The 27,254-nt window shown below is 36.1% G+C and overlaps 1 protein-coding gene across 1 annotated transcript; it reads right to left on the bottom strand.

The window, feature by feature from the left end:
- Positions 1 to 59: 59 nt before the first annotated feature.
- On the bottom strand, positions 60 to 4,190 carry LOC117319294 (kin of IRRE-like protein 2). Its single transcript, XM_033874125.1, has 3 exons — positions 3,910 to 4,190; positions 3,269 to 3,559; positions 60 to 388 (listed from the first exon to the last, which is right to left on the bottom strand). Exons 1-3 carry the CDS (start codon positions 4,145 to 4,147, stop codon positions 60 to 62), a joined length of 858 nt encoding a protein of 285 aa, XP_033730016.1. The 5' UTR covers positions 4,148 to 4,190.
- Positions 4,191 to 27,254: the final 23,064 nt, after the last annotated feature.

The following is a 27,254-nucleotide window of genomic DNA, read 5'->3' as shown; positions in this document are numbered from 1 at the left end:
AACTTGGTTAAACATTCTTGTTATCCTATTAAGAGAAATTGTAATTGATATGTATATATTTAGCAACACCAGGCATATGCTGTTGCCAGCGGATTTAAGACTATAATAATCAAAATATTATTGGTTTGCCTACACTGAACAATAATTTGGAGCAATTTTGATCGCTTTGAAACTTCAGGGTGTGTAACAATGGCAGTACAGCTATAGTTCCCCGCATCTTGTCTGGTTATATTTCGGAACTCGATGATATTCCCTGTCACCAAAGGTTTGGAGTCCTGGAACCAAGATGTCGTTGGTCTTGGGTTTCCTCGAGCGGAACATTTTCTGCTGAATGTTTTGCCTTCTTGGACGTATTCCACAGTTTTGAAATTACCAATGATTGGTCCGTCTGCAAATTAATTTATTCGTTAGCAAAAGAAATACATTAGCTGTTAAAGGTGTAAGTTTCTGTTTATTATTCCTGAATATAGTGATCTCTCGTAGATAGTTAAAATGACGACACTGTAACTTAAAACGCATAACATTATATAGGAAACAACCAACCAATTGAAAAATAGACTTTTGAAACAGCCCCTGTGTATAGAAAGTTGAGCCAGGGATAAAATGTCTGTCAGCAACAGATTGGCCAGTATGTTATGAAGTAACAAAATAGATATGTTGTCTGATAGGTAACTGTCAATAAGAAATGTTGTTATGAATTTCGTAAGTCCGATTTAATTTTTTCCAAAAATTCAGGTCATAACAATTAACAGGTAAACATTTCAATTCACCATTTTCAAAATGGCTACCATTGAAAAAAATAGAGCTGAAGGACACAACTTTTTTTGTTTTTGTTTTGTTTTTGTTTTTGTTTATTTTTGTACGAGTTATACAAGACCCTAAACAGTTGATATAAACCATAAATGCCAGATATACTCCGAAACGTTAACACTAGTCTATGGGAAACAATTGGTTGGTTGGTTCCTATAGACTTGTAGAAACGTTAGCAAAATGAAGAGATACATTAGTTGTTTAAGGTGTAAGTTTCTGTTTATTATTCCTGAATATAGTGATATCTCGTAGATAGTTAAAATGTTCAAAATGACGACACTGTAACTGAAATTCATTCTTCCATACACACAGATCATTCATAAAATGCACTCCTCATCACATAGAGACCCGCATCATTCATATCCTTCCTTATACACCCACTTTGCAACAACATCGTATCCTATCTACTGACCTTTACTAACACATATTCTATGGAAATTTTGTAGAAAGAACAAATTTCATAGTTCAAATAATGAAAATCGATCTAAATCATAATTACACTATAAAAAAAAGTTGAAAATGATTGGATATATTATTGAACACGGATGCAAATAGAAATAGGAAAAAATATTACAAAGCGGAATACCTCTTTAATATCATGAAATCTCTTATTTTGTTATCGACAAAATGTGTTTCAGCGTCAGTGGCTGGTGCAGTCAGACTGTGTTTGGGAGTGCATGGAAATATTATATATGTTCCCGTTTTTCTTCATGTAACAAATAGGACACAAATATAAACAAACTTCTTCTTTTAGTATTGTATATCATGCACGATTGCGTTTAAATCTATTCATAATAATGTTTATAGGATTTTCCCATATCTAGACCGCTCAACAGGAACCTGATACATTGATTGTACAAAGCAAAGAGGAAGAGTACATCTTCATGTCATATGGGAGATTTATTGAGTATATATATATATATATTTATATACGTAAGCGACCTCCCAGTCGCAGTGCCCCTGTCGTAGTGAAATGTATTTTGTAATTTGAAGAGTTGAGTGTAATCATACTGGTGAACGTAGAACACATTAATTGTAAAAGGGTCAGGAACATGATAATTTTATATCATGATCCAAAGTTTATATCATGATCCCAATTCGGTGATAAACATTGTTACCAAATTATTTTGGTGTTTTGATCATTGGACTTTTATGAAGGCTTTTAGTTCTGTTTAATTTTGTTTACATTATATAATATCAAAACAAACTAAAATGTTGGGTATTTTCCGACCACTATATAGCTTCCGCATTCAGTATGTCAATTTCCAAGTTGTACATGTTTATAATTTTCAAAAACAACAATACCTGATCCTTACTTATTTTGCGTCATAATGCAAAATGGAACAGAAAGCATCCTGTTCTGATCCAGTATGTTTTTAAGTTGTTCAGTAAATCATTTTTCATCAGTTCAATACATTAAGCCATGCCTTGTACCCCTCCATCTATTCGGATTAAAAATGCCTTTTCTGCGGTTTATATTTTTCCTCAGTTCCTTTGGTCACTTTTAGTGTTCTCATGTTCCCCATAGAAATATTCAAGGAATTTCATCCTTCTCTGCCGTTGTTAGATATATGATAGCATGTTAGGCTTGTACATTTCGCTTTAATCTGTTACAGAAATCTAACCCATTGACAGGAAAGACAGCAAAGACACCTATACAGGCTTGTTACACTAATTATCTATTCCCGTTGTATTGGGGATTTCCGTTTTACACTTCTCCGCTTGTTTTTCTTTCCTTTATACTCCAGTTTATGTTGATTTATATTTACCGATTCGGATGTTACTACATAGTCTTTGACAGGTGCAATATCATCTACTCTATCTTGTTTATCTATAGCCGTATCGTCTTTAATAATTTTCGCCACATCGTTTTGTTATTCAACCACATCAAAATCACATCACTTTTAAATTTCAAACTAGTGAGTAGTTTGTTTGTTCGGTGTTGAATTTTATTGTGGTAAGAATTAAAATAATGTTGATAATTATTTCTACTGCATCAGTCTTAGATTCCAGTAATCCTATGCAAAAAGTAAAGTCATACTAAGATAATGATGGTTACAAGATCCCAATAAGGTTTATCCAATTTGATGTAGAAATTAAATGACAGGACTTAAGTTGTTGAAAACAAAACAGAGAAGATTTTAATCAATTATATCTACTTTTCCATTTAGTTTAGTTGAGAGAGAGAGAGAGAGAGAGAGAGAGAGAGAGAGAGAGAGAGAGAGAGAGAGAGAGAGAGAGACTATCTATTTATCAAATCAATCGAGGAATGAGAACTATTGTTAATCTCGAGACAGGAACACAATATAAATGATGCGTTTTTCGCATGAAAATAAAAAAAATACAGTATACAATTTATAAAAGGGAAATTGTATTATAACTTTATTAATAGATGATATATTAAAGCCCGTATGACTATCATATTCCTTACAATTAAAAGAATAACTGTAATACTTACATAGGATGTCAAACAAGATGGAAGCTTGGTCAATCTGTCCTGTTGCCTCATGTCTTGCCGTACAAACACAAGTTTTCTGGTGATAACTTGTATCTACTACAAAATAGAGTTCGGACCCGGCTGTATCACGTGTGGTAATATTCACTCCAGCCAGTCGACGCCCTTTGCACAGCCATGTTAGTCTGAGTAAAGGGTTACCTCCATTTATTTGACAATAAAGAGTTACATTTGTGCCAGTCTCAAAGGACTGATTTCCAGATTGAGACAGCCAGATTTCCCCTGTTGGTGGATCTGTAAATTACACGATACGTAAAAAGACTTAGTATTGATTAAACGGTAATGTTATTAATCGGTGAAGTTATAGACTAAAGAATAACAAATGATATAATGGAGTTTGATTTTGCTAAGTTATGTGTTCAGACGAATGTTTAAAAGATAGTGCGACTTTCATTCTTAATATGTAACAGAAAATAAGGCTTTGCTATATAGTATGAATAATGTCGTAATCTTCCAGTCTTGAAATATGACAAATTTCTCTTTAAAACATTCACAAACCATCCGACACAATCAATTCGCCGTTTAGATAATTACTGAACAAATTATGCATAGACGTTTTGTATATCAAACTATATTATACTTACAAATCACATCAAACAATACTGTCTTTGTACTGAATACTCCGTAATTAGGCATGGCCTCGTGCTTTGCAGTACACACACACTGCTGTTGGTGATATGATTCGTCTATTTTAAATACCAGTCTTGACCAAGCTGTATCGGCATCGGTCTTATTTTGTCCAATCCTCAGTGACCCCTTGCATTGCCAGGATAGTGTAGCCAGAGGGTTGCCACCATTTACATGACAATCGAGTGTGACCATGTGACCGGTAGTAACGGTGTGTTTTCCAGATGGCGATAAAGTGATGTTTTGTTTCGGAGGATCTAAATAAATGAAAATATCGACTAGAAATTCTCTCTATAACCTATTACTAAGTGTTTAGATTTTGATTTTACAATGAAATTTAGTTTATTTATTTAACACATGATATCCTGACTGTTTAATATAGTAATACCAAACCTAATAGGTAATACAAGTATTATTAGGGATTTCCATTTCGGATGGAAATCCTTATTGTTATTGTTATGTTTTTTCTTCTGATCATTCTTATTATTCTTAACACTTGCTGTGAACAATTTCCAGAAAAAAACAAAATTCAAAATTCAGGCAAACTTGCACTTAAAATGCTTCTTTTCCGTCATCTTTACACCTACAGACTTGATTTTTAGTACAACAATAACATATACGAGTGGCTACAAAACTTATTACTTTTCATTGAACTTAACCTTCATTCAAGGTCAAATAATCCAGAACATGACAAATAAAAACAAATATTTTAACTCAAACTGTTTGTTCGTTCGTTTTTTTTCCTTGCACAATCGGAACATCTTGTAGTTCATGGTCAGGGCTAACTTTTCTCCGTAACATGTTATGAGAAAATATGTCAAGGTCAAGGTCTAAGCATGAGGTCAAATCAAGGTCAAAATTAAAAAACAAAATTAAGTTAATTTTTTAAATTCATTTCAAAGTGCTTGGTTAATGAAGACGAACTGTGGAAGTTTTATGGTCGTGCGATGAAAAATGGCACTTTGAAAAATGCTCGTTTTCCCGCCAAAATTCAAATCTGTCCCCAAAATACTCTAACCCTGTTTTCCTATATCTTTACATACACATATTAGAATTTGGGCACAGTGATAGTTTGTACGGAGGGCTACAATCTTGATTATTTTTCATTGACCTTGACCTTTTTTCAAGGTCACTGCGGTCAAATGATCAAAAATCGAAAATTTCACTCTAAAAAACAGTTTATCTTGATCATGTATGAAAGAAAACGTTCTTTTGAAGATGCTTGCGACGTTGAAAGGTCAAATTATCAACTATATCTTAGAAAAAAGCACTTTGGAAAACATTTTATCGCAAAAATTATATATTATCCTACAATTACGCTTGAAATGTTTTCTTCCAATACTCTGACACCTACATACTTGATAATCAGCACATCTATAGCATGCATAACCAGCTACAAGAGGTATGCAAATCTTTGACCTTGACCTTCGATGTTCAAGGTCACAGACACGGTTGAAAGTAAAATTATCGCTTTAAGAAGGGAAGCGAAGAGAAAACGAAGAGAAAACGTAGGTAAAACGTACAAAAGCGTTCGTCAGAACGAGAACATGTCTGCGATCATTTTCTAGTTGGAAATTACTTGTTTTGATCTTGATCAAATCTAGTTATAATATGATATTATGATCTCATACACATCTGAATTGCCCACAGTGTTTTTGTACAAGATATGTTCAAAATAACATGTTAAATTAAACACATGATGGTAGGGTAAAACTATATGAAACTTTGTTAGAGATATGAGATAAGTATCAATATCAACTTCATCGTTCTGTAGTATACCTACATATCACACGGATCTGATGAGCACTGCTGTATATAGCAGTTGAGGTGTCCACACCACATAGGAACCCCCTCCCGTCCATCGATCTATCCAAGTTTGAAATCGTCAAGGAAAAGGTTCTACCATCTCCTGAGCAGGAACACTGTTGTTTACATGTGTTGTTTCTAGCGTCCTCACATCTTCCGCCAACCAGCTTTACATAACCTAGATATTTCGCATTTTCTGCAAAAAACGTGGCATCTACAACACCGCCCACGTTCACAGAACAAGTCAACGTGAGGGAATTTCCCTCTATGACGGAATAAGCAGAGGTTGTCAACTCCACATCCGCACCTATAACATAACAATACTTGAGGAGGATCTTTGGTATTGTGAATTAATGAATATTAATTAGGAAAATCAGCATCACAATACATTATACACAGTGCATTGATACTCCAGATGAGTGGAAATCATATTAAAGGGACAAAGAGTAATATAACTGTTAAATATGTGTTATCAGTATATTAACATTTCTTTATGGATTAACGAATAACATATTTCCATATCCATAGTAGTTCTCAATAAACAAAATAGTTTTCCTTTTCATGACTCTCTGTTCGCTTTTGCTGAATTGATCGAGTTTGTTAGCACAATTGACACACTTTCCAAAATAACTAAGAGAATTGGTCTATATCAGAACTTGTTGGGGTTAGAAACAAAAAGATTCATGAGGAGTATTACAACTACTGCTACCAATGGAAACGCCATATTTGGTAATTGAGATTCACGTTACATTTGTGTGCATGCACTTAACGTTAACCTGAATTGTACGTAAGATAGTACATACATACCTGAACAAAGACAAGACACAAAGGCTACTATAAGCACGGCTATCCCGAACATTGTTGTAAAAAGATGGCGGAAAAATGTACACAAACAAGCATATCAGTCGACATGCATTTTTAAACGAAACATCCGCTCATATCCACCAGTGACTTTTGTGTTATTTTCTTCCCGTTACCGATAATGGGGTGTTATGTATGTGTATAACATATACACGGTATCCAACAATTAAAATATCTATGCGCAATGTGCTATCGAGTTAAACCCCGTATTAATAATCACATTTTCAAGGTAAAACATGTTCAAATGGAAGTAAAAATCCCCATTTTCAATCGCAGTACGCCTACTAAACCTATAAAATGACTTATGGAAACAAATTCGAAGTTAGTGTTTCGTTGACTACTTTTTCCCATTAGTACTAGGCAAATGACAAGTAGAGCAAATGTGCATAGATTAATCAACTATATTGGATTGTAATCAAAGCGGTATGTCTAGTTGTCTATATTTTTTATTATATGTTTACTGATATGGTAAATAATGTCGATTCGGAAACGCTTGGTTTAAAACCTTATTGAAGACTATTGCCATCTTAATTCCAATTTAAAAACGGTATGTTGCACCGTTTTCATTTGCTGCTTGGAAATGTTGACCCCTCTGTCGGATACTTTGAGACTGGATTAGTTACCATACATGTATATAGCATGTTTTTTATTATGCGGAAAAGTCTGTGATAGCCGATAAAGGTCTCTGGTTGTTACATTCAAACCTATACATGTTGTGATATATCAAAGTCTATTCCATACACAATTACATTAAGTATAATAAGATAATTTCTAGATGTATTTGAAGGCAGTGTATCAAAACTTATGTCATTCAATAAATCCAGTCCTTCTTTAACCGAATAATCTTTATTACTGACTCATTACTGAATTGAAATGTATGCGATACATAACAGTTCGTCTATATCCCGAACAAAATATATACTCCCATTAGACGCACTTGACCGATCAAGTAATCATATGTAATATGCGTCATCCTAACACTCTATACAAACCGTAAATACTGTGTGTTGGTCTAAGTACGGATAAATATACTTCAGGAACAAAATGTCCGTTAAGTATATGCAAATCAAATCATATTACTTAATAGGTTATGGGTTTTTTTTCAATGTATATCAATAACGAAATAGCGAATGTGTACATGTAAGATATTAGATAGACAAAAAAATCTAAAGGATTTGATTTAAGTGGATTAAAATATATGACAGTCAATGCAATCGCCTCCTCCCGGAAAACAACTATTTACTAACATTTCACACACTTGAACGTATTAAAATATAGGCGATATAGAACGATCTCTTGGTGTCCCGAATATAATTTATACTCTTAGTTTACGTACTTGACCGTTAACATATTCAAATATGGTAACAAACTTTCTTTAGTGTGTTAAATGTACATTAAGTACTAGTGGGGTGACACCTAAAGGAGTGTCACAGAAAGAATGAAGTGTAGTTAGGGAAGATAACTCTGGATGAGCACGAAAGACAGAAAAAAAATAAATGCTGAGGGTGATACAGAAATGTCCGTCTTGAGTTCAGAGGTTCCATGTACGAGTCCTGGTTTACATCAAAATCGTTCAATGTCAATATTTCGACCAATAAGAAGCATCAGCGTGGTTATATGGCAATGAATCCCATGTGGTTGAATTCGAATTCTCCTATTTACAAAAATGTACCATTTTGCATCCAAATCCATTGTCTAAACTTCGACAAATCAGAAGCCTTGATATGGCAATGACACCCATGCAATGGAATTTGCAGTCCCCTAATACCAATATATACCATATACCAATGGTAATCGAAATCAAACAATATCTAAATTTTCACCAGTCAGAGGCAAATTACACTGGTAGTCTGTGGCGGCCATCTTGGCTGACCGATCAGAAAATAAAAGATCAGTTGCAAACCCCATGACCTTGAAGAACATTTGTGTCATTCTTTTTTAAGTTGGGCACTAAATAGATTATTGGTTATCTTATAACACTGGTAACCCCAAAAACCTTTATTTCCTTTCCTTTAGCATAAATACCTTCACTTGCTCTTAATTTCCTCACTTTCACTTAATTTTCTCACTTGCACTTAATTTATTCGCGCGACATTTAAAACTCTCAAATACGTTTAAATATTAATACTGGCGCGAGGAAATTGAAGGTTTGAGGGTTACCACTGTAATAATTTTCATAATTCTTCAGTTTTCTGGAATATGACACATTAATTGATTATGAGACATCAATTGGCATCTATGCAAGCATACGTTAGGGTCTCTCGTGTGTTGTTGTTCAGTGAGGTAGTCACCCACTACTATAAGGAGACCCAGCCTCAAAACGATCCTGATTGCAATATATACACGTGGTGATAAAACAGCCAAACAATCAACCCTAAGTTCATCTTAGTAACAGATGTACTCGCGGTATTCTAATCAATAAATAATTACATATAAGATCAAAGATAAAAACAAATGTCATGTATATCATTATGATGTCAAAATCAGGGCTTCTAGGGACCACAGAACCAAATCAAAAATAGATTGTGGGTTTTTCCCGTTTGGGCAGAAGAATTAATAGGAAGGTGAATGCATTCGGGCCTACTGATTGGATATTTAGGTGACTGGTGACGTAACATCCGCCACCTCTCGATAAAATACGACCCTTTTTCAAAACCCTATTGTGGCCGTTCTATGAAAGATATAGAAAAACTAAAGATACGCTTTTCTTCAGAACTATCTCTTCTTGTCATGTTTGGAGTTTCAGATTTTTGGATTGAAACGTTGATTTTAAGGGACCGGTTAAACAGAAGCTACCGGTCAAAGTGACGATTTTGGCATGTTTGACCCAAAATATCGCATAAATACGAATTTCCACAGGGATACCAAATACATCCAGACCTAGATCGAGCCAAGTTTTACAATGGTTCAAAAGACCATCAAAATTGTATGTGCCATTTTTTCCGCCCCCAAATCGCTACAATAGCCGGCAAAATAGGCGAATTAGCTCATACTATCATTACGTTCCGTAAGGAACGATAACGAGTTATCGTCCCTTACTACACTTCATTCTTTACAAGTTTAAATAAAATCTAAAATAAATTTTAAAATACATTTAAAAATTACTAGTGGGGTGACACCTGAAGGATGTCACAGAAAGAATGAAGCGTAGTAAGGGGCGGTAAACTCTGATTCAGAGTGGTTTTCATCAAAACCACTTAATATATAAATTTCGACCAATAAGAAGACTCTGTGTTGGTCCCAATGCAACCAAATCCATCAAGTTGAAATTTGCAGTCGCCTAATACACCAACATATCAAATTTTATAACAAGATGCCCAATGGGCCTGTTTCGCTCACCTGGCTCAACAGCAACTTTGAAGTTGATTGAGGTCATTTCTACAGATACTATGCTGATTACCTCTTTATTCAAATATCATAGTAAGCTAGGTTTATTCTATTAATAAATCCTTTAGTCCTTCATTTCAGCATTCTATTGGCCTAATATCAGGTCTCGGAGGCTCTTGGCTTTTGCAAAATTATTGTTTATAGATTGAAGCCGATTTCATCACTGTGACCTTGAACAAACTTTGTAGCCCTTCACCACAGCATGCTACAGGCCAAATATCAAGTCCTTGGGCCTCTTGGTTATTGAAAAGAAGTTGTTTGAAGATTATAGCCTATTTGAACAATGTGACCTTGAATGAAGGTCAAGGTCATTTATTTGATCAAACTTTGTAGCCCTTCACCCCAGCATGCTACAGGCCCAATATCAAGTCCTTGGGCCTCATGGTTATTGAGAAGAAGTCGTTTGAAGATTATAGCCTATTTGAACCATGTGACCTTGAATGAAGGTCAAGGTCATTTATTTGAACAAACCTTTTAGGCCTTCACCCCAGCATGCTACAGGCCCATTATCAAGTACCTGGGCTTCATGGTTATTGAGAAGAAGTCGTTTGAAGATTATAGCCTATTTGAACAATGTGACCTTGAATGAAGGTCAAGGTCATTTATTTGAACAAACTTTGTAGCCCTTCACCCCAGCATGCTACAGGCCCAATATCAAGTCCCTGTGCCTCTTGGTTATTGAGGAGAAGTCTTTTGAAGATTACAGCCTATTTGGCCAATCTGACCTTGAATGAAGGTCAATGACATTTATTTGAACAAACTTTGTAGCCCTTCACCCCAGCATGCTACAGGCCTATTATCAAGTCCCTGTGCCTCTTGATTATTGAGGAGAAGCCGTTTGAAGATTATAGCCTATTTGACCCATGTGACCTTGATTGAAGTTCAAGGTCATTCATTTGAACAAACTTTGTAGCCCTTCACCTCAGCATGCTACAGGCCCAATATCAAGTCCCTGGGCCTCTTGGTTATTGAGAAGAAGTTGTTTAAATGATAATGGTCACCTGAGATTTGAAATATTTCAGTTTATGTTATTGACTCTTTTTGCCCCCCCCCCCCCCCCCCCTCCCCTATCAGCCCCTATTCCATGCTGAAAATATTAACCAGAATGAATTCCAATAGAAATCAAAACAAATCAGTCAAAAATGTGATTTCCCTTTATAAACTATAGCAACACAATGGTGACAATGGTTACAAAATTAGAATGAATTCCAATAGAAATAAAACAAATAAAAGTCAAAAATGTTATTTCCCTATATAAACTATAGTAAAGTTTAGCCCCACCCAAGGGGCAAACTTGAGACCCCAGGGTCCTGAAATTCACAATTTTGGTAAAGAACCTTCATACCCAGCCATCTATGAAGTGTATTTGATTCCAGCATATCTGAGAGTAGAGAAGAAGATTTTTGAAGTTTTAGTCAATTTGGCCCTTTTTAGCCCCGCCCATCAGCCCCTGGGGGTCAGTTAGGGCCAACATGTGCATGCCATCAAACTGTCATCCCATGCTGACAATGTTTACAAAATTAGAATGAATCCCAATAGAAATCAAACAAATAAAAGCCAAAAATGTGATTTCCCTATATAAACTATAGTAAAGTTTACCCCCTACCCAGGGGCAAACGTGAGACTCCTTGGTCATGAAATTTACATTTTTTGTAAAGCACCTTAAGACCCTTCCATCTATGAAGAGTATTTGATTCCAGCTGTAGAGTAGAGAGTAGAGAAGAAGATTTTTGAAGTTTTAGTCAATTTGACCCTTTTTGGCTCCGCCCCTCAGGCCCCTGGGGGTGGGGACCATATAATTTACAATTTTGGTTGACCTTTAGCCATAGAAGCTTCCTGCCAAATTTCATAGAATTTGGTTTGTGGGTTTTGGAGAAGAAGTTGAAAATGTGAATTGTTTACAGACGCACGACGCACGACGACGGACAAAAGGGGATTAGAATAGGTCACTTGAGACTTTGTCTCAGGTGACCTAAAAAGTTGACGCCGGACAATTCGTTGATCAATAGTCTGAGTATGCAAATTTTGTGTCATATACGATAAAATGGCTTCCAATGTGAATCGACTGTGGTTGAAAACTATATCAGCTTCCGCAATGAAGAGAATAATAGGAAAATGGGTCAAACACAATCCTAGAATTAAACTGGGGAAGCAGTATAATAGATTGGAACTGTTCAAACATGAAAACAGCAGTAATACGGATGCTACGCTGCTGCTCGTATTCTGCTTGATTGCTGGAAAGTAGGTCATGCCAATCTCGGTAATATTTACACAAACTCGGTAATAGTTACACAAACTCAGTAATATTTACACAAAGTTGGTAAAAGTTACACAAACTCAGTAATATTTATACAGTCTGTACCAGTACATAGCTACTGTCACTATACTGTATGTACAGTGTTTATTTGCACATAAATATGTGTGCCAGAATATATACAGAACATGTAATTTAACATTTCAAAACACTGTATAATATTGTTATCCAACTAACCCAGATGGAATATTTGTGTTGCCTCGATTTCAAAACAGTCACATGATGATTTAAAAATAATTTCCGCGCTAAATTTAGAGGGTCCGAATAACCAACTAAATTGAGTGGCCAAGCGACATAGGGATCGATTGTGAACATTGGGACAGCACAGAAATATAACTGTAAAGGAACAAAACACATACATTCAATGAAAATAGCAACGTTTATACTGTGATGTACCTTTAATATCGTGCCCAGATAAGCCATCCCAGATGACAAATTAGGAAATCAGCAAGTTTTAAAATATTTCAAGTGAATTTCAGCAATAATTTATGTAAATAAAGATTTAACCAAGTATAATAAATCATGTTATTCTTTTTAAATGATTTTTTTCAATATCTTGTTATGTTTCAGTATACATCAGTTTGGTCGGTTTCTGAAAATTAAGTGGCATTTCATACTCGGTCACATGTCATTGTCTATATTTGTGTATAGTTATATATATATATGTGTTTTGAATTACTCACTCTTTTCTTAATCTTAGTTCGTGAGTACAAAGGTAAGTTACGCATGCGTGAGCAAGTGAGAACAGAGGACATGCAGGTAAATGGTAAACAAACCTTACATTGGAGCGTGAGGGATAAATATATGTTCAAAGCTCAAACTACAGCTTGTTGTAAGTTAAACTATTCATTATAACTATATATCTATGAGGTATACAGGGGCTGCGGTGGCCGAGTGGTTAAGATGTCCCAACACTTTAATACTAGCCCTCCACCTCTGCGTTGCGAGTTCGAAACCTACGTGGGGCAGTTGCCAGGTCCGGCAGTAGGCCGGTGGTTTTTCTCCGGGTACTCCGGCTTTCCTCCACCTTCAAAACCTGACACATTCTTAAATTACCCTGGCTGTTAATAGGACGTTAAACAAAAACAAACCAAACAAACCAAAGTATATTTGGTTAGACAATTCTCATTGTTTAAATGCAGTATTTAGGTGTATTTCACCCGGTGATGTATGCGTACTCGGTACGGTGCGTGCACGGACTGTGTATATATTCGTGTGTATGGGGCCGGGTTTTGTGTACAATATTGTTATACAATGTATATAAGTCCTACCGTATACAACTGTATTAACCTACCATACGTACATGCATATAGGCGTATGTAGCGGTGTTCCGATTAATCGAGTTCGTCGAGTATCACTTGTTTGAGACGTTTGATCAATTAATCGAGTAAGAAATCTGTAATCGAGTTTCTTCGGAAGTGCCCTACATCAGGTTTTATGAAAATATATTAGCCGGATTTCAGATAAACATACCCAAATTCAGCTTGACAATGTCTACAACACAGTCGCTTGCGGGAAATGGTTATTCTTGTATCATACAAAATCGAGCGTCACATTAACTTGTACAGTGTAGTAAAAATACAGGGAATGTAAACGTACCGATGACTAATATTTCTTTTGTGATAACATAAGCGACTAGCTATGTAAGCAATGTTAACGTATACGATCTTTCTTCACGGTAAACGCACATGGTCTGTTTTATGGAAACATTTTGTTTTTTAATGAAAACAAGAAGCAGAAGGTCTGTTGAGTACTGATACTTTAAATACGACGAAAACTATTTGTAAAATGTGCAGAAAGTCGTATTCCTTTAATGGTAAGTCACAGTTCTACTTTTGTTTTCTACTTTTGTTTTCAAAGTATATTAGACTTTCGATAACGGATGGATTAAAGCATTTTACAGCCCGTGCAAAAAATTTCAATAAGCTAAATACTCCAATAAACAATCCTTTTGTTGTTTTTTTACGTGTTGAATAAAGTTATTAAAAAAAACAATTTTGGTTCATTTTTATCCATGTAATAAACAAATAAACAGACAGGAAGATAGTATACATGTAGGTATAAAAATAGTATACATAGGTATACGAGTTTATCAGTTACTGAAATTGTTGTTGAAAGCATTTCACAAAATATTGAGACATAAATTTATACAAAAAATACATTTGGAAATTAATCGATTTTAATCGATCATCGATTGGTTACACACAAGTGATGATCGATCACAAAAAATCAACCGATTCCCAACAAATAACCAACTATGGGCAAGCGTCGTAAAGACAGGAGACCATAATAAAGATGGTCCCAGGCAGTACAAAGTTTCGTCGGTGTCCTTTTGAAATAAACCAGTATGTTACTTGAAGTGACTGGTCTGTGTGACCCATACCTGATTATGTACATAATGTCTGATCCGTGTGACCTACATGCTACTTGCTGGTCTGTATGACCTACATGTTACTGATTGTGACTGGTCTGTGTAACCTACATGTTACTGATTGTGTCTGGTCTGTGTGACCTACATGCTACTGATTGTGACTGGTCTGTGTGACCTACATGTTACTGATTGTGACTGGTCTGTGTGACCTACATGTTACTGATTGTGACTGGTCTGTGTGACCTGCATGCTACTGATTGTGTCTGGTCTGTATGACCTACATGTTACTGATTGTGACTGGTCTGTGTAACCTACATGTTACTGATTGTGACTGGGCCGTGTGACCTACATGCTACTGATGTGACTGTTCATGCTACTGATTGTGACTGGTCTGTGTGACCTACATGATACTGATTGTGACTGGTCTGTGTAACCTACATGTTACTGATTGTGACTGGTCTGTGTGACCTACATGTTACTGATTGTGACTGGTCTGTGTGACCTACATGTTACTGATTGTGACTGGTCTGTGTGACCTACATGCTACTGATTGTGACTGGTCTGTGTGACCTACATGCTACTGATTGTGACTGGTCTGTGTGACCTACATGTTACTGATTGTGACTGGTCTGTGTGACCTACATGTTACTGATTGTGACTGGTCTGTGTGACCTATAATGTACATGCTACTGATTGTGACTGGTCTCTACATAAACCCATATTGACCCATGTATTGGATTCGCCAGAGAAGGCCCATTCGAAAGACTGAATTTACTATTTGAAAAAAAATGTAAATAAGCATTTGTATAAATTATTCATAATACTTAGGTTATTGAGATATATAGAGAGAGGGAGAGAGAACCAGTTGAATGTGAGAGTGACCATTTATTGTGTAATTATTGTTGTAAATAAATAGTGTATATTGTTTCTCAGTATTTAACCTATGTATTCGGGAAGTGAGCAATCCTGTTCGGTTCTCGTTACACTTACAATATTAAATGTAAATAGATGTAAATATTTGCCTATGGCGGTGTGGACCTAAAAATAGAACCATATAAACTATTTACACTAGTCCCTGTGTTTCTGAATTTAAAATGTACGCAGATGACACCTCAAAGAACACTATTTGCAGAATTGTTACCATTAAATCCTGGTCATTGTTTGAATTTGTCAAATATTTTTCAATAATACCTTTATAGCAATAAGTTGAAATAAGTTTAAATTCAAAAGATAAAAAAATAATCAACTGAACATAATTTTACATGGTTACCCACCCCAAATTAAATTGAATTTAACTTTGTGCGACACAATTAATACACAATAGTTCAAAAACTTTTAATATAAATTTGTCAGAATTGGTTTCTTGCCCATTTTATTTCTTTGGTATATGTAAGCGAAAGATTGAAATATGTTGGTATGGTATCAAAGCCAAGATATTTCAAATTTACTTATTGCTACCTGTGTGCAGATGACATTTTGAAGTGCATGAAAATGAAAGGTTTAAGTATGTTGTATGGGACAGTATTTGAGGCCAATATATTTTTACTTCATTTATTCATTTATGCAAAAGATGATATAATTTGACCCTGTCCTAAGAGTCATCTCAATAAATGGCAGGTCACTGAGGTCAGAGACTTTTACACTTTTGTATTTCAAAATTTAAAGCATTAATTTGAATGAGTTTTTACAAGAATTTATTTAAGATATATATCGGTGTCTCTTTTATACTCAGAACATTTTAAACATACAGTTATTACAGTCACAATATGTCTATAAGTAGATATATGTCATTGTCTTCTTTTATAAAAAATCATGTTTATCAGTTTTGTTTGAAAAAAAAAGAGAGATTTTGCCGATTGTTATGAGAGAATGGCTGCAGTTCAGTCCTACCAATATTCATAAGTCAATTGAAATACACTGTATACTGTTTCTTAGCAAATATATCAAGGTTGTAAATTTCACTTCAGGTAAAGTTGTTAATTAGAGAATTCACCTGTGACCCAATTTGGCAACTTGTAATTAACCCCTTGGGGTCAAATAGTGTCACTGACCATAACTATAGGACAAAACAAAAGAACTTACACGGGTGGTCGGGTGGCACAGTGGTAACACACTTGCCTTTCACCAAGGCGGCAGGGGTTCGATTCCCCGATCGGACGTGAAAAGGTTTGAGGTCACTTGCCCGACCACATGAGTTTTCTCCGGGTACGCCGGTTTCCTCCCACAGTGAGACCCCTCGCGAGCTTCCATCCGGGCAAACAAGCGTGATTGATAAAAGTTGATATAACTTGTTTCGTAATTGTTGTAAAAAAAAATAAAGTGTACAACTTACATGCATCACAAATGTTAGTCAAAATTTGAAACGTCAAATTGACGAGCAACTCAAATTATTTTCTGCGTCAATGCACTGATTTAAGATATTGAAATTATTGTAAAATTATATTAGCAAATGAGCTACGAAAAGATAGTACTAAATCTATCTCTAGCCTACTGTACTACTGCTTAGCCTTACTGTTGTTTGTGTTAAAAGACAATTTACATTCCGAGCATAAACACACATGCAATTATATATATCTTTTCTTAATATATAGATAGATATAATTATAATAAGTATATTTATAAAAAAAAAAGATCCGCTGCCGGGAATTGAACCCCAGCCTCCACAGTGGAACAATTTGTCTCGACCTACTGAGCTAACTGGGGAATTATTCAATGGTATGATATTTTATAAATAAGAGGCTATTCAGTCTAACATTAGTTTTCTTTTCTTTCAAAATTCATCCTTATATTATATTTTCAAAGCAAAATAAGTTATCAGAATAATGACGAACCTTACAGTGTTGCATATGTGTGCAAATTTGCCACGCTTAGATATCACGGTAGTCAAAAGCGGCTAACAATTGAGAAATTAGTCTATTATTGAAAACAAACTGTTCAATATACTGTTAGTGTGTACTGAAGTACATGTACAGTAGTCCCCGAAAGTGTGTGTCATCGTAAGATAAAAATATGTCCGTGATATGATTCTCGAAACGTTGCTAGATCTACTCGACATAAACAAAATATCAGCTGAACATCAACATGCATCAACTAACGAAACAGTAATTTCGTTAAACAAACAAACAATAAAGAAAATAGATATTACATATTTAAACGTCGCCTGTCTCTAAAACGTTAATGAACACGTATGACATTTAGAGAACTGCAGAAGGCCAACGTATACGACATGTAACTTAGGCCTACCGAAGCTTGTTATCGAAAACTATTTGAACGCTGGTCTGGGTTGACGTACGATGCATTCTGATCCTGTCAAGCAACACATTTGGTTATAGTAGAACAGCTATAACTTCCAATGTCACCTTTATAATGAGAGAATATTAAAAAGTCCTGGTCCTGACGGTAAAATGTAATACAACTCACTTTGAATGCAGCTAAAGCCTGGAGTTGAAAGAGTAAGCGGCGTGAAGTCATGGCGTAATAACATCCGGAACTCCTCGGGGAATCTACATTTCAGAGACAAAACCCGATGACTTCAGGATGGGCGTTTGTAAACGTCATCAAAACATTCGATCGTCTGCTATTTATAGCAAAATATCCCTGTCAAGTGGAAAAATACTGAGAAGGTCGAAAAATTAGGCCATTTTCAAAACAATCTTGTGACCGTTCTGTAACAGATATCGAAAAACGAAACAGACTGTTTTCTTCAGGAAACATTTATCTATATACATGTGCATTGCCTTTGTTTCTGAATTTTTTTTTTCGAATTTTGAGGGCGGTTTAAACAGAACCTCTTAGTCAAAATGAAGATTTTGGCATGTTTGACCCAAAATATCTCATCAATACGTATTTCCACAGGGATACCAGATACATCCAGACCTAGATGGAGCCGAGTTTTACAATGGTTCAAAAGCCCATCAAAATTGTATGTGCCAGTTTTACCGTCCTCAAAGAGCCATTATATCCGGCAAAAACGGTGTATTCTCTCGTACCTTCATTTCGTTCCGTAAGGAACGATAACAGAGTTATCGCCCCTTACTACACTCCATTCTTTATAAATACATTCAAATAAATCTGGATTCAACACTGTCGTCGACTAATGTACATTTAACACTGACGTTGACTGGTGTGAATTTAAAATTAATAAATACATTTAAAATAAATAACCAAAAAAAATATAAATCAATTCAAAGAAATCTGGATTAAACACTGGCGTTGACTGGTGTGCATTTAAGACTGGTGTTGACCCGTGTCCATTTAATACTGGCGTTGACCGGTGTCCATTTAATACTGGTGTTGACCAGTGTCCATTATCATAATACTGGCGTTGACCAGTGTCCGTTTAACACTGGTGTTGACCAGTGTCCATTTAATACTGGCGTTGACCAATGTCCGTTTAACACTGGCGTTGACCAGTGTCCATTTAACATTGGCGTTGACCGGTGTCCATTAAATACTATAGTTATTACAGTGTGCATTTCCATGTTGTGTGACGTCACAGTGAAACAGGGTGTCCCCACCCGCAGTAGGGGTTCGACTCCCGTCGACGGATGTTTTTTAAATATATTTTTATTGTCTATTTCATTGCTTTGTTTATTCTACATTTCTTGAATATAAAATATAGTAAGAAACGAATAAAATATGTATTTAAATTCATTAATGAAACTCAATGACAGAATTAAACCATAAAATTGAATAAATTTGACTGACAATTAAATCAAATAGCCTTTAACATGGAAAACACTATAAAACCTTTCGTGCTTTGATTCCCACCAGGAGTCGAACCTGGGTTTCCTGCAACACAGTAGCAAGTGTGAAACCCCTTCACTATAGGAATGTGTATAGCACTACTTGATTTCAGACTGATTTTGTTGAATTTCTTAATACGGCATTTCGAAATATATACCGGTATCCTTTTTTTGGGCCAATCACAGGCCAGTTGAAGGTGGCCATTTTCTTTAAATGTGAATTTGAGGTTACAAGAGTGACCACTGTCCATAGATGTACTTACATACCAAATTTCATCAAAGTCAGACAATATTTAAATTAAGACTAATAAGAGGCCGGAAAATGGCGACCATTTTGTTAAATGTGAAATGATTTTGCGAGAGGGACCGTTGTTCCATGATGTAGCTACAATATCAAATGTTGTTGAAATTTGACAATATCTTTATTTGGACCAATCAGAGGCCATGGAATGGCGACCATTTTTATAAGATGTGAAATGATGTTGCGGAAGGGACCTGTGTCCCATAATGTAGCTAAATATCAAATGTCTTTAAAATCGGACAATATCTAAATTTAGACCAATCAGAGGCCAGAAAAGGGTGGCCGTTTTGTTAAAAAAATTAATGTGAGGTTGTAAGAGTAACTGGTGTCCCATGAAGTACATACATACCAAATTTCATTGCAATCGAACAATATCTAAATTTGGACCTATTTCCTCGAAACATGGGAATTCACTCAATCACTTTAAATCTTCAGGATTTGATGGGGATTTTTTAATCTTGAAGGAAAAGGGGAATACATGTAGTTCACACTTGTATGAGGAAAATCCTTTTTTTTTTGTATTCCCCAGTGGATTACAAAGGAGAGAAGGAAAATTGTTTGTTTTTTTGCTTTAGCCATTTACTCATATTTCATATTTCGAGACATCATCCATAGAATTCAAAGTCAGTATTAGTGTCTATTACAATAGTTCATGTCGAGCAAAGAGGGAAATGTCTAGGTATTACAATTTTTTTTGCTGATTTTAAAATTTTACAACTTCTTACAACTAATGTTTGGAATCACTATAAATATATAGGTCATGATCGATCGTCATAATTTCTTAAACTATCTATGATCATTTATTGATAGATCATGAATAGAAAGATATATCTACAAGAGGCCCAATGGGCCTGTATCGATCACCTGGCTCTACAGCAACTTTGATATTGATTGAGGTTATTTCTACAGATACTATGCTGAATACCTCTTTATTCAAATATCATAGTAAGCTAGGTTTATTCATATTAATAAATTTTCTAGTCCTTCATTCCAGCATTCTTTTGGCCTAAAATCAGGTGTTGGAGGCTCTTGGCTATCACAAAATTATTGTTTACAGATTTAAGCCGGTTTCACCCATGTGAGTGTACTCAGTGTAGGTCAAGAACATTCATTTGATTCAACTTGGTAGCCCTTCACCCAAGCATACTACAAGCTTAACATCAAGCCCCTGGGCCTCTTGGTTATTAAGAAGAAGCCATTTGAAGATTATAGCCTATTTGACCGATGTGACCTTGAATGAAGGTCAAGGTCATTTATTTGAATAAAATTGTAGCCCTTCACCCAGCATGCTACAGGCCCAATATCAAGTCCCTGTGCCTCTTGGTTATTGAGAAGTTATTTGAAGATTATAGCCTATTTGATCAATATGACCTTGAATGAAGGTCAAGGTCATTTATTTTGACAAACTTGGTAGCCCTTCACCCCAGCATGCCACAGGTCCAATATCAAGCCCCTGGGCCTCTTGGTTATTGCAAAGTTGTTTAAAGATTGTAGCCTATTTGACCCATGTGACCTTGAATGAGAGTTAAAGGTAATTTATTTTAACAAACTTTGTAGCCCATCATCCCAGCATGCTACAGGCTCAATATCAAGTCCCTGGGCCTCTTGGTTATTGAGAAGAAGTCGTTTGAAGATTATAGCCTATTTGACCAATGTGACCTTGAATGAAGGTCAAGGCCATTTATTTGAACAAACTTTGTAGCACTTCACCCCAGCATGCCACAGGTCCAATATCAAGCCCCTCGGCCTCTTGGTTATTGCGAAGTTGCTTAAAGATTATAGCCTATTTGACCAATGTGACCTTGAATGAAGGTCAAGGCCATTTATTTGAACAAACTTTGTAGCACTTCACCACAGCATGCCACAGGTCCAATATCAAGCCCCTCGGCCTCTTGGTTATTGCGAAGTTGTTTAAAGATTGTAGCCTATTTGACCCATGTGACCTTGAATGAAGGTCAAGGCCATTTATTTGAACAAACTTTGTAGCCCTTCACCACAGCATGCTACAGGCCCAATATCAACTCCCTGGGATTCTTGGTTATTGAGAAGAAGTCATTTGAAGATTATAGCCTATTTGACCCATGTGACCTTTAATGAAGGTCAAGGCCATTTATTTGAACACACTTTGTAGCCCTTCACCCCAGCATGCTACAGGCTCAATATCAAGTCCCTGGGCCTCTTGGTTATTGAGAAGAAGTCATTTGAAGATTATAGCCTATTTGACCCATGTGACCTTGAATGAAGGTCAAGGCCATTTATTTGAACAAACTTTGTAGCCCTTCACCACAGGTGAGCTAAAAACAGTAATTATAAAAAAGTTATCACAATTCGTTGATCAACAGTCGGAGTGTGCAAATTTTGTGTCATATACAATAAAATGGCTTCCAATGTAAATCGACAGCTTCCACGATGAAGAGAATAATAGGAAAATGGGTCAAACACAATCCTAGAATTAAACTGGGGAAGCAGTATAATAGATTGGAACTATTCAAACATGAAAACAGCAGTAATACGGATGCTACGCTGCTGCTCGTATTCTGCTTGATTGCTGGAAAGTAGGTCATGACAATCTCGGTAATATTTACACAAACTCAGTAATAGTTACACAAACTCAGTAATATTTATACAAAGTTGGTAAAAGTTACACAAACTCAGTAATATTTATACAGTCTGTACCAGTACATAGCTACTGTCACTATACTATATATGTACAGTGTTTACACTTATTTGCACATAAATATGTGTGCCAGAATATATACAGAACATGTAATTTAACATTTCAAAACACTGTATAATATTGTTATCCAACTAACCCAGATGGAATATTTGTGTTGCCTCGATTACAAAACAGTCACATGATGATTTAAAAATAATTTCCGCGCTAAATTTAGAGGGTCCGAATAACCAACTAAATTGAGTGGTCAAGCAAGACATAGGGATCGATTGCGAACATTGGGACAGCACAGAGATATAACTGAAAAGGAACAAAACACATACATTCAATGAAAATAGCAACATTTATACTGTGATGTACCTGTAATATCTTGCCCAGATAAGCCATCCCAGATGACAAATTAGGAAATCAGCAAGTTTTAAAATATTTCAAGTGAATTTCAGCAATAATTTATGCAAATAAAGATTTAACCAAGTATAATAAATCATGTTATTCTTTTTAAATGATTTTTTTTCAATATCTTGTTGTTTCAGTGTACATCAGTTTGGTCGGTTTCTGAAAATTAAGTGGCATCTCATACTCTGTCACATGTCATTGTCTATATTTGTGTATAGTTATATATATGTGTGTTTTGAATTACTCACTCTTTTCTTAATCTTAATTTCTTAATCTCAGAGGACATGCAGGTAAATGGTAAACAAACCTTACATTGGAGCGCGAGGGATAAACATGTTCAAAGCGCAAACTACAGCTTGCTGTAAGTTAAACTATTCATTATATTAAACTATATATCTATGAGGTATTCAGGGGCTGCGGTGGCCGAGTGGTTAAGGTGTCTCAACACTTTAACACTAGCCCTCCACCTCTGCGTTGCGAGTTCGAAACCTATGTGGGGCAGTTGCCAGGTACCGACAGTAGGCCGGTGGTTTTTCTCCGGGTACTTCGGCTTTCCGCCACCTTCAAAACCAGGCACGTCCTTAAATGACCCTGGCTGTTAATAGGACGTTAAACAAAAACAAACCAAACAAACCAAAGTATATTTGGTTAGACAATTTTCATTGTTTAAATGCAGTATTTAGGTGTATTTCACCCGGTGATGTATGCGTACTCGGTACGGTGCGTGCACGGACTGTGTATATATTCGTGTGTATGGGGCCGGGTTTTGTGTACAATATTGTTATATATAAGTCCTACCGTATATTAACCTACCATACGTACATGCATATAGGCGTATGTTATTCCAACTATGTGCAAGCGTTGTAAAGACAGGAGACCATAATAAAGATGGTCCCAGGCAGTACAAAGTTCCATCGGTGTCCTTTTGAAATAAACCAGTATGTTACTGGAAGTGACTGGTCTGTGTGACCCATACCTGATTATGTACATAGTGTCTGGTCTGTGTGACCTACATGCTACTTGCTGCTCTGTATGACCTACATGCTACTGATTGTGACTGGTCTGTGTGACCTACATGTGACTGATTGTGACTGGTCTGTGTGACCTACATGTTACTGATTGTGACTGGTCTGTGTGACCTGCATGCTACTGATTGTGACTGGTCTGTGTAACCTATATGTTACTGATAGTGCCTGCTCTGTGTGACCTACATGATACTGATTGTGACTGGTCTGTGTAACCTACATGTTACTGATTGTGACTGGTCCGTTTGACCTACGTGTTACTGATTGTGACTGGTCTGTGTGACCTACAGGTTACTGATTGTGACTGGTCTGTGTGACCTATAATGTACATGCTACTGATTGTGACTGGTCTGTGTGATCTACATAAACCCATATTGACCCATGTATTTGATTCGCCAGAGAAGGCCCGTTCGAAAGACTGAATTTACTATTTCAATAACTGTAAATAAATATTTGTATAAATTATTCATAATACTTAGGTTATTGAGATATATAGAGAGAGGGAGAGAGAACCAGTTGAATGTGAGAGTGACCATTTAAAGTGTAATCATTGTTGTAAATAACTGTGTATATTGTTTCTCAGTATTTAACCGTATGTATTAGGGAAGTGAGCAATCCTGTTCGGTTCTCGTTACACTTACATATATATTAAATGTAAATAGATGTAAACATTTGCCTATGGCGGTGTGGACCTAAAAATAGAACCATATAACTATTTACACTAGTCCCGGTGTTTCTGTATTTAAAATGTACGCAGATGACACCTCAAGGAAGACTATTTGCAGAATTGTTACCATTAAATCCTGGTCGTTGTTTGAATTTGTCAAATATTTTTCAATAATACCATTATAGCAATAAGTTGAAATAAGTTTAAATTCAAAAGATAAAAAAATAATCAACTAAACATAATTTTACAAGGTTACCCACCCCAAATTAAATTGAATTTAACTTTGTGCGACAAAGAAAATAGATATTACGTATTTAAACGTCGCCTGTCTCTAAAACGTTAATGAACAGTGAACACGTATGACAGTTTACAGAAGGCCTACCTACACGAAGCTTGTTTAACACAAATTGTCAAGAAATGTGGGTATAGGCTTAGCCTAATTATTTGCAAACAGATGAGACAACAACATAAATTACATTAACATATTTATTCACTTGAACATATTTACAAAATCATAGGAAAACAATATTTACACCATACAAAACACCCTTTCACACTCCAACTCATTCTCTACAATTAATTAATAATGTGCAACACAAAACAAAACCTGTCTCTGAAACCCATTGTCTCTCCGGACACCAACTATATAGAGTTCATCACTGTGGTCGGTTCCCAAAGTTCTCTTCACTCCGATGTTGTTTAACTACTTCATAATAGGTATATATATGTATACCCTCCGTAGGCACTGTACTAGTCCAGCACAAATATCTCCTTTCTGGTTTCACATAAATAGACCAGGGATTCTGCTGCTCCCACTATGGTCTGGCACATAGACCTTTCTATGGCTAATGGCTCCCTGTCCCAAGGTCACCTACAAGGTTACAGAGTCAATGTTCTAAGTTCATGGGTTTATAGCACTTGCACATTTGTATTATACTTGTATTTTACTTACAATGACATTTAATAATTCTCTTTCTCACTATCTCCTATTACTTTTCTCTCTATTTCCTATTTCTTTACATTCTGTTAGGAAATTATTCTACAACAATGACCTATAATATTACACCCTATATTTTGCATGCTAAACATTTTTACCAACCTTACATTAATGACATAAATATGTACTTACTGTTGGCGTCTCTCTTTAGCATTTCTGAGCACACAGCTCACTCTCCTGTTTCATTCCAGGACTCCCACACTCCATTGAGGTGGACATAGCACACAGCTTCTCCAAGTAGCAAAGTTTTGCCCAAACTAGCACACAGCTTACATGTAGTGGCTTCAACTATCTCTAACTTGGATAATAACTTTGGGCACACAGCCCTGGTAACATTTCATTACCAAGCACACAGCTTAGGCATTTCTCCCCTGGCACACAGCCTCTGACATCCGTGAACCTTCCAGGTCCAGGTCCGGGGTTGAAATGGCCGCACACACAGGTAGCACTTACCTGTGTTGCATGATTTGGTTACGCCTCAGTGACCTTGACTCAGCACTTTCTATTCAGTGAACTCAGGTACCCTCTACAGTACAGGTGTATTCCCTGATCACTGTATAGGACACTATACCTTACCACTCCATAGTACTGGATAACTGGCAAATATTTTGCAGAGTACAACATAACTTTTTGACACAAATATCGAAAATTATTTGAACGCTGGTTGGGGTTGACGATGTATTCTGAGCCTGTCAAGCAACACATTTGGTCATAGAAGAACATGCTATAACTTCCAATGTCACCTTTGATATGATAGAATATTAAAAGGTCCTGGTTCTGTCGGTAAAATGTAATATAACTCACTTTCACTCCAGCCTTGAGTAGAGCGAGGAAGCGGCGTGAATTCCTCGGTGTTATTCCATCCGGAACTCCTCTGGTAATCATTTCAGCGACAATACCCGATGAGTTCAGGATGGCGTTATCCTTGCGTCATCAAAGCAGACGGTCTCGATCTATTTATAGGTAAATAATACCCCTGTCCAGTGGAAAAATACGGAGAAGGTCGAAAAAATAGGCCATTTTCAAAACAATCTTGTGACCGTTCTGTAAAAGATATCGAAAAACGAAACAGACTGTTTTCTCCAGGAAACATTTATCTATATACATGTGCATTGCATTTGTTTCTGGATTTTTTTTTCGAATTTTGAGGGCGGTTTAAACAGAACCTCTTAGTCAAAATGACGATTTTGGCATGTTTCACCCAAAATATTTCTTCAATACGTATTTCCACAGGAATACCAGATACACTCAGACCTAGATCGAGCCGAGTTTTACGATGGTTCAAAAGCCCATCAAAATTGTATGTGCCAGTTTTACCGTCCTCAAAGAGCCATTATATCCGGCAAAAACGTGGTATTCTCTCGTACCTTCATTTCGTTCCGTAAGGAACGATAACAGAGTTATCGCCCCTTACTACACTCCATTCTTTACTAGTGGGGTGACACCTGAAGGATGTCACAGAAAGAATGAAGCGTAGTAAGGGGCGTTAAACTCTGATTCAGAGTGGTTTTCATCAAAACCACTTAATATATAAATTTCGACCAATAAGAAGACTCTGTGTTGGTCCCAATGCAACCAAATCCATCAAGTTGAAATTTGCAGTCGCCTAATACACCAACATATCAAATTTTATAACAAGATGCCCAATGGGCCTGTTTCGCTCACCTGGCTCAACAGCAACTTTGAAGTTGATTGAGGCATTCTCAGACTAGCGATTATTTTTAAAAATGGGTTTTTTTTTTGCCCCTTTTTTTTGGT

The sequence above is a fragment of the Pecten maximus genome, unplaced genomic scaffold, assembly GCF_902652985.1.
Source record: "Pecten maximus unplaced genomic scaffold, xPecMax1.1, whole genome shotgun sequence".
NCBI classification, from domain to species: Eukaryota; Metazoa; Mollusca; class Bivalvia; order Pectinida; family Pectinidae; genus Pecten; species Pecten maximus.
Note: the sequence above shows the minus strand (reverse complement) of the source record. Positions and strands in the feature narration are given on the sequence as shown.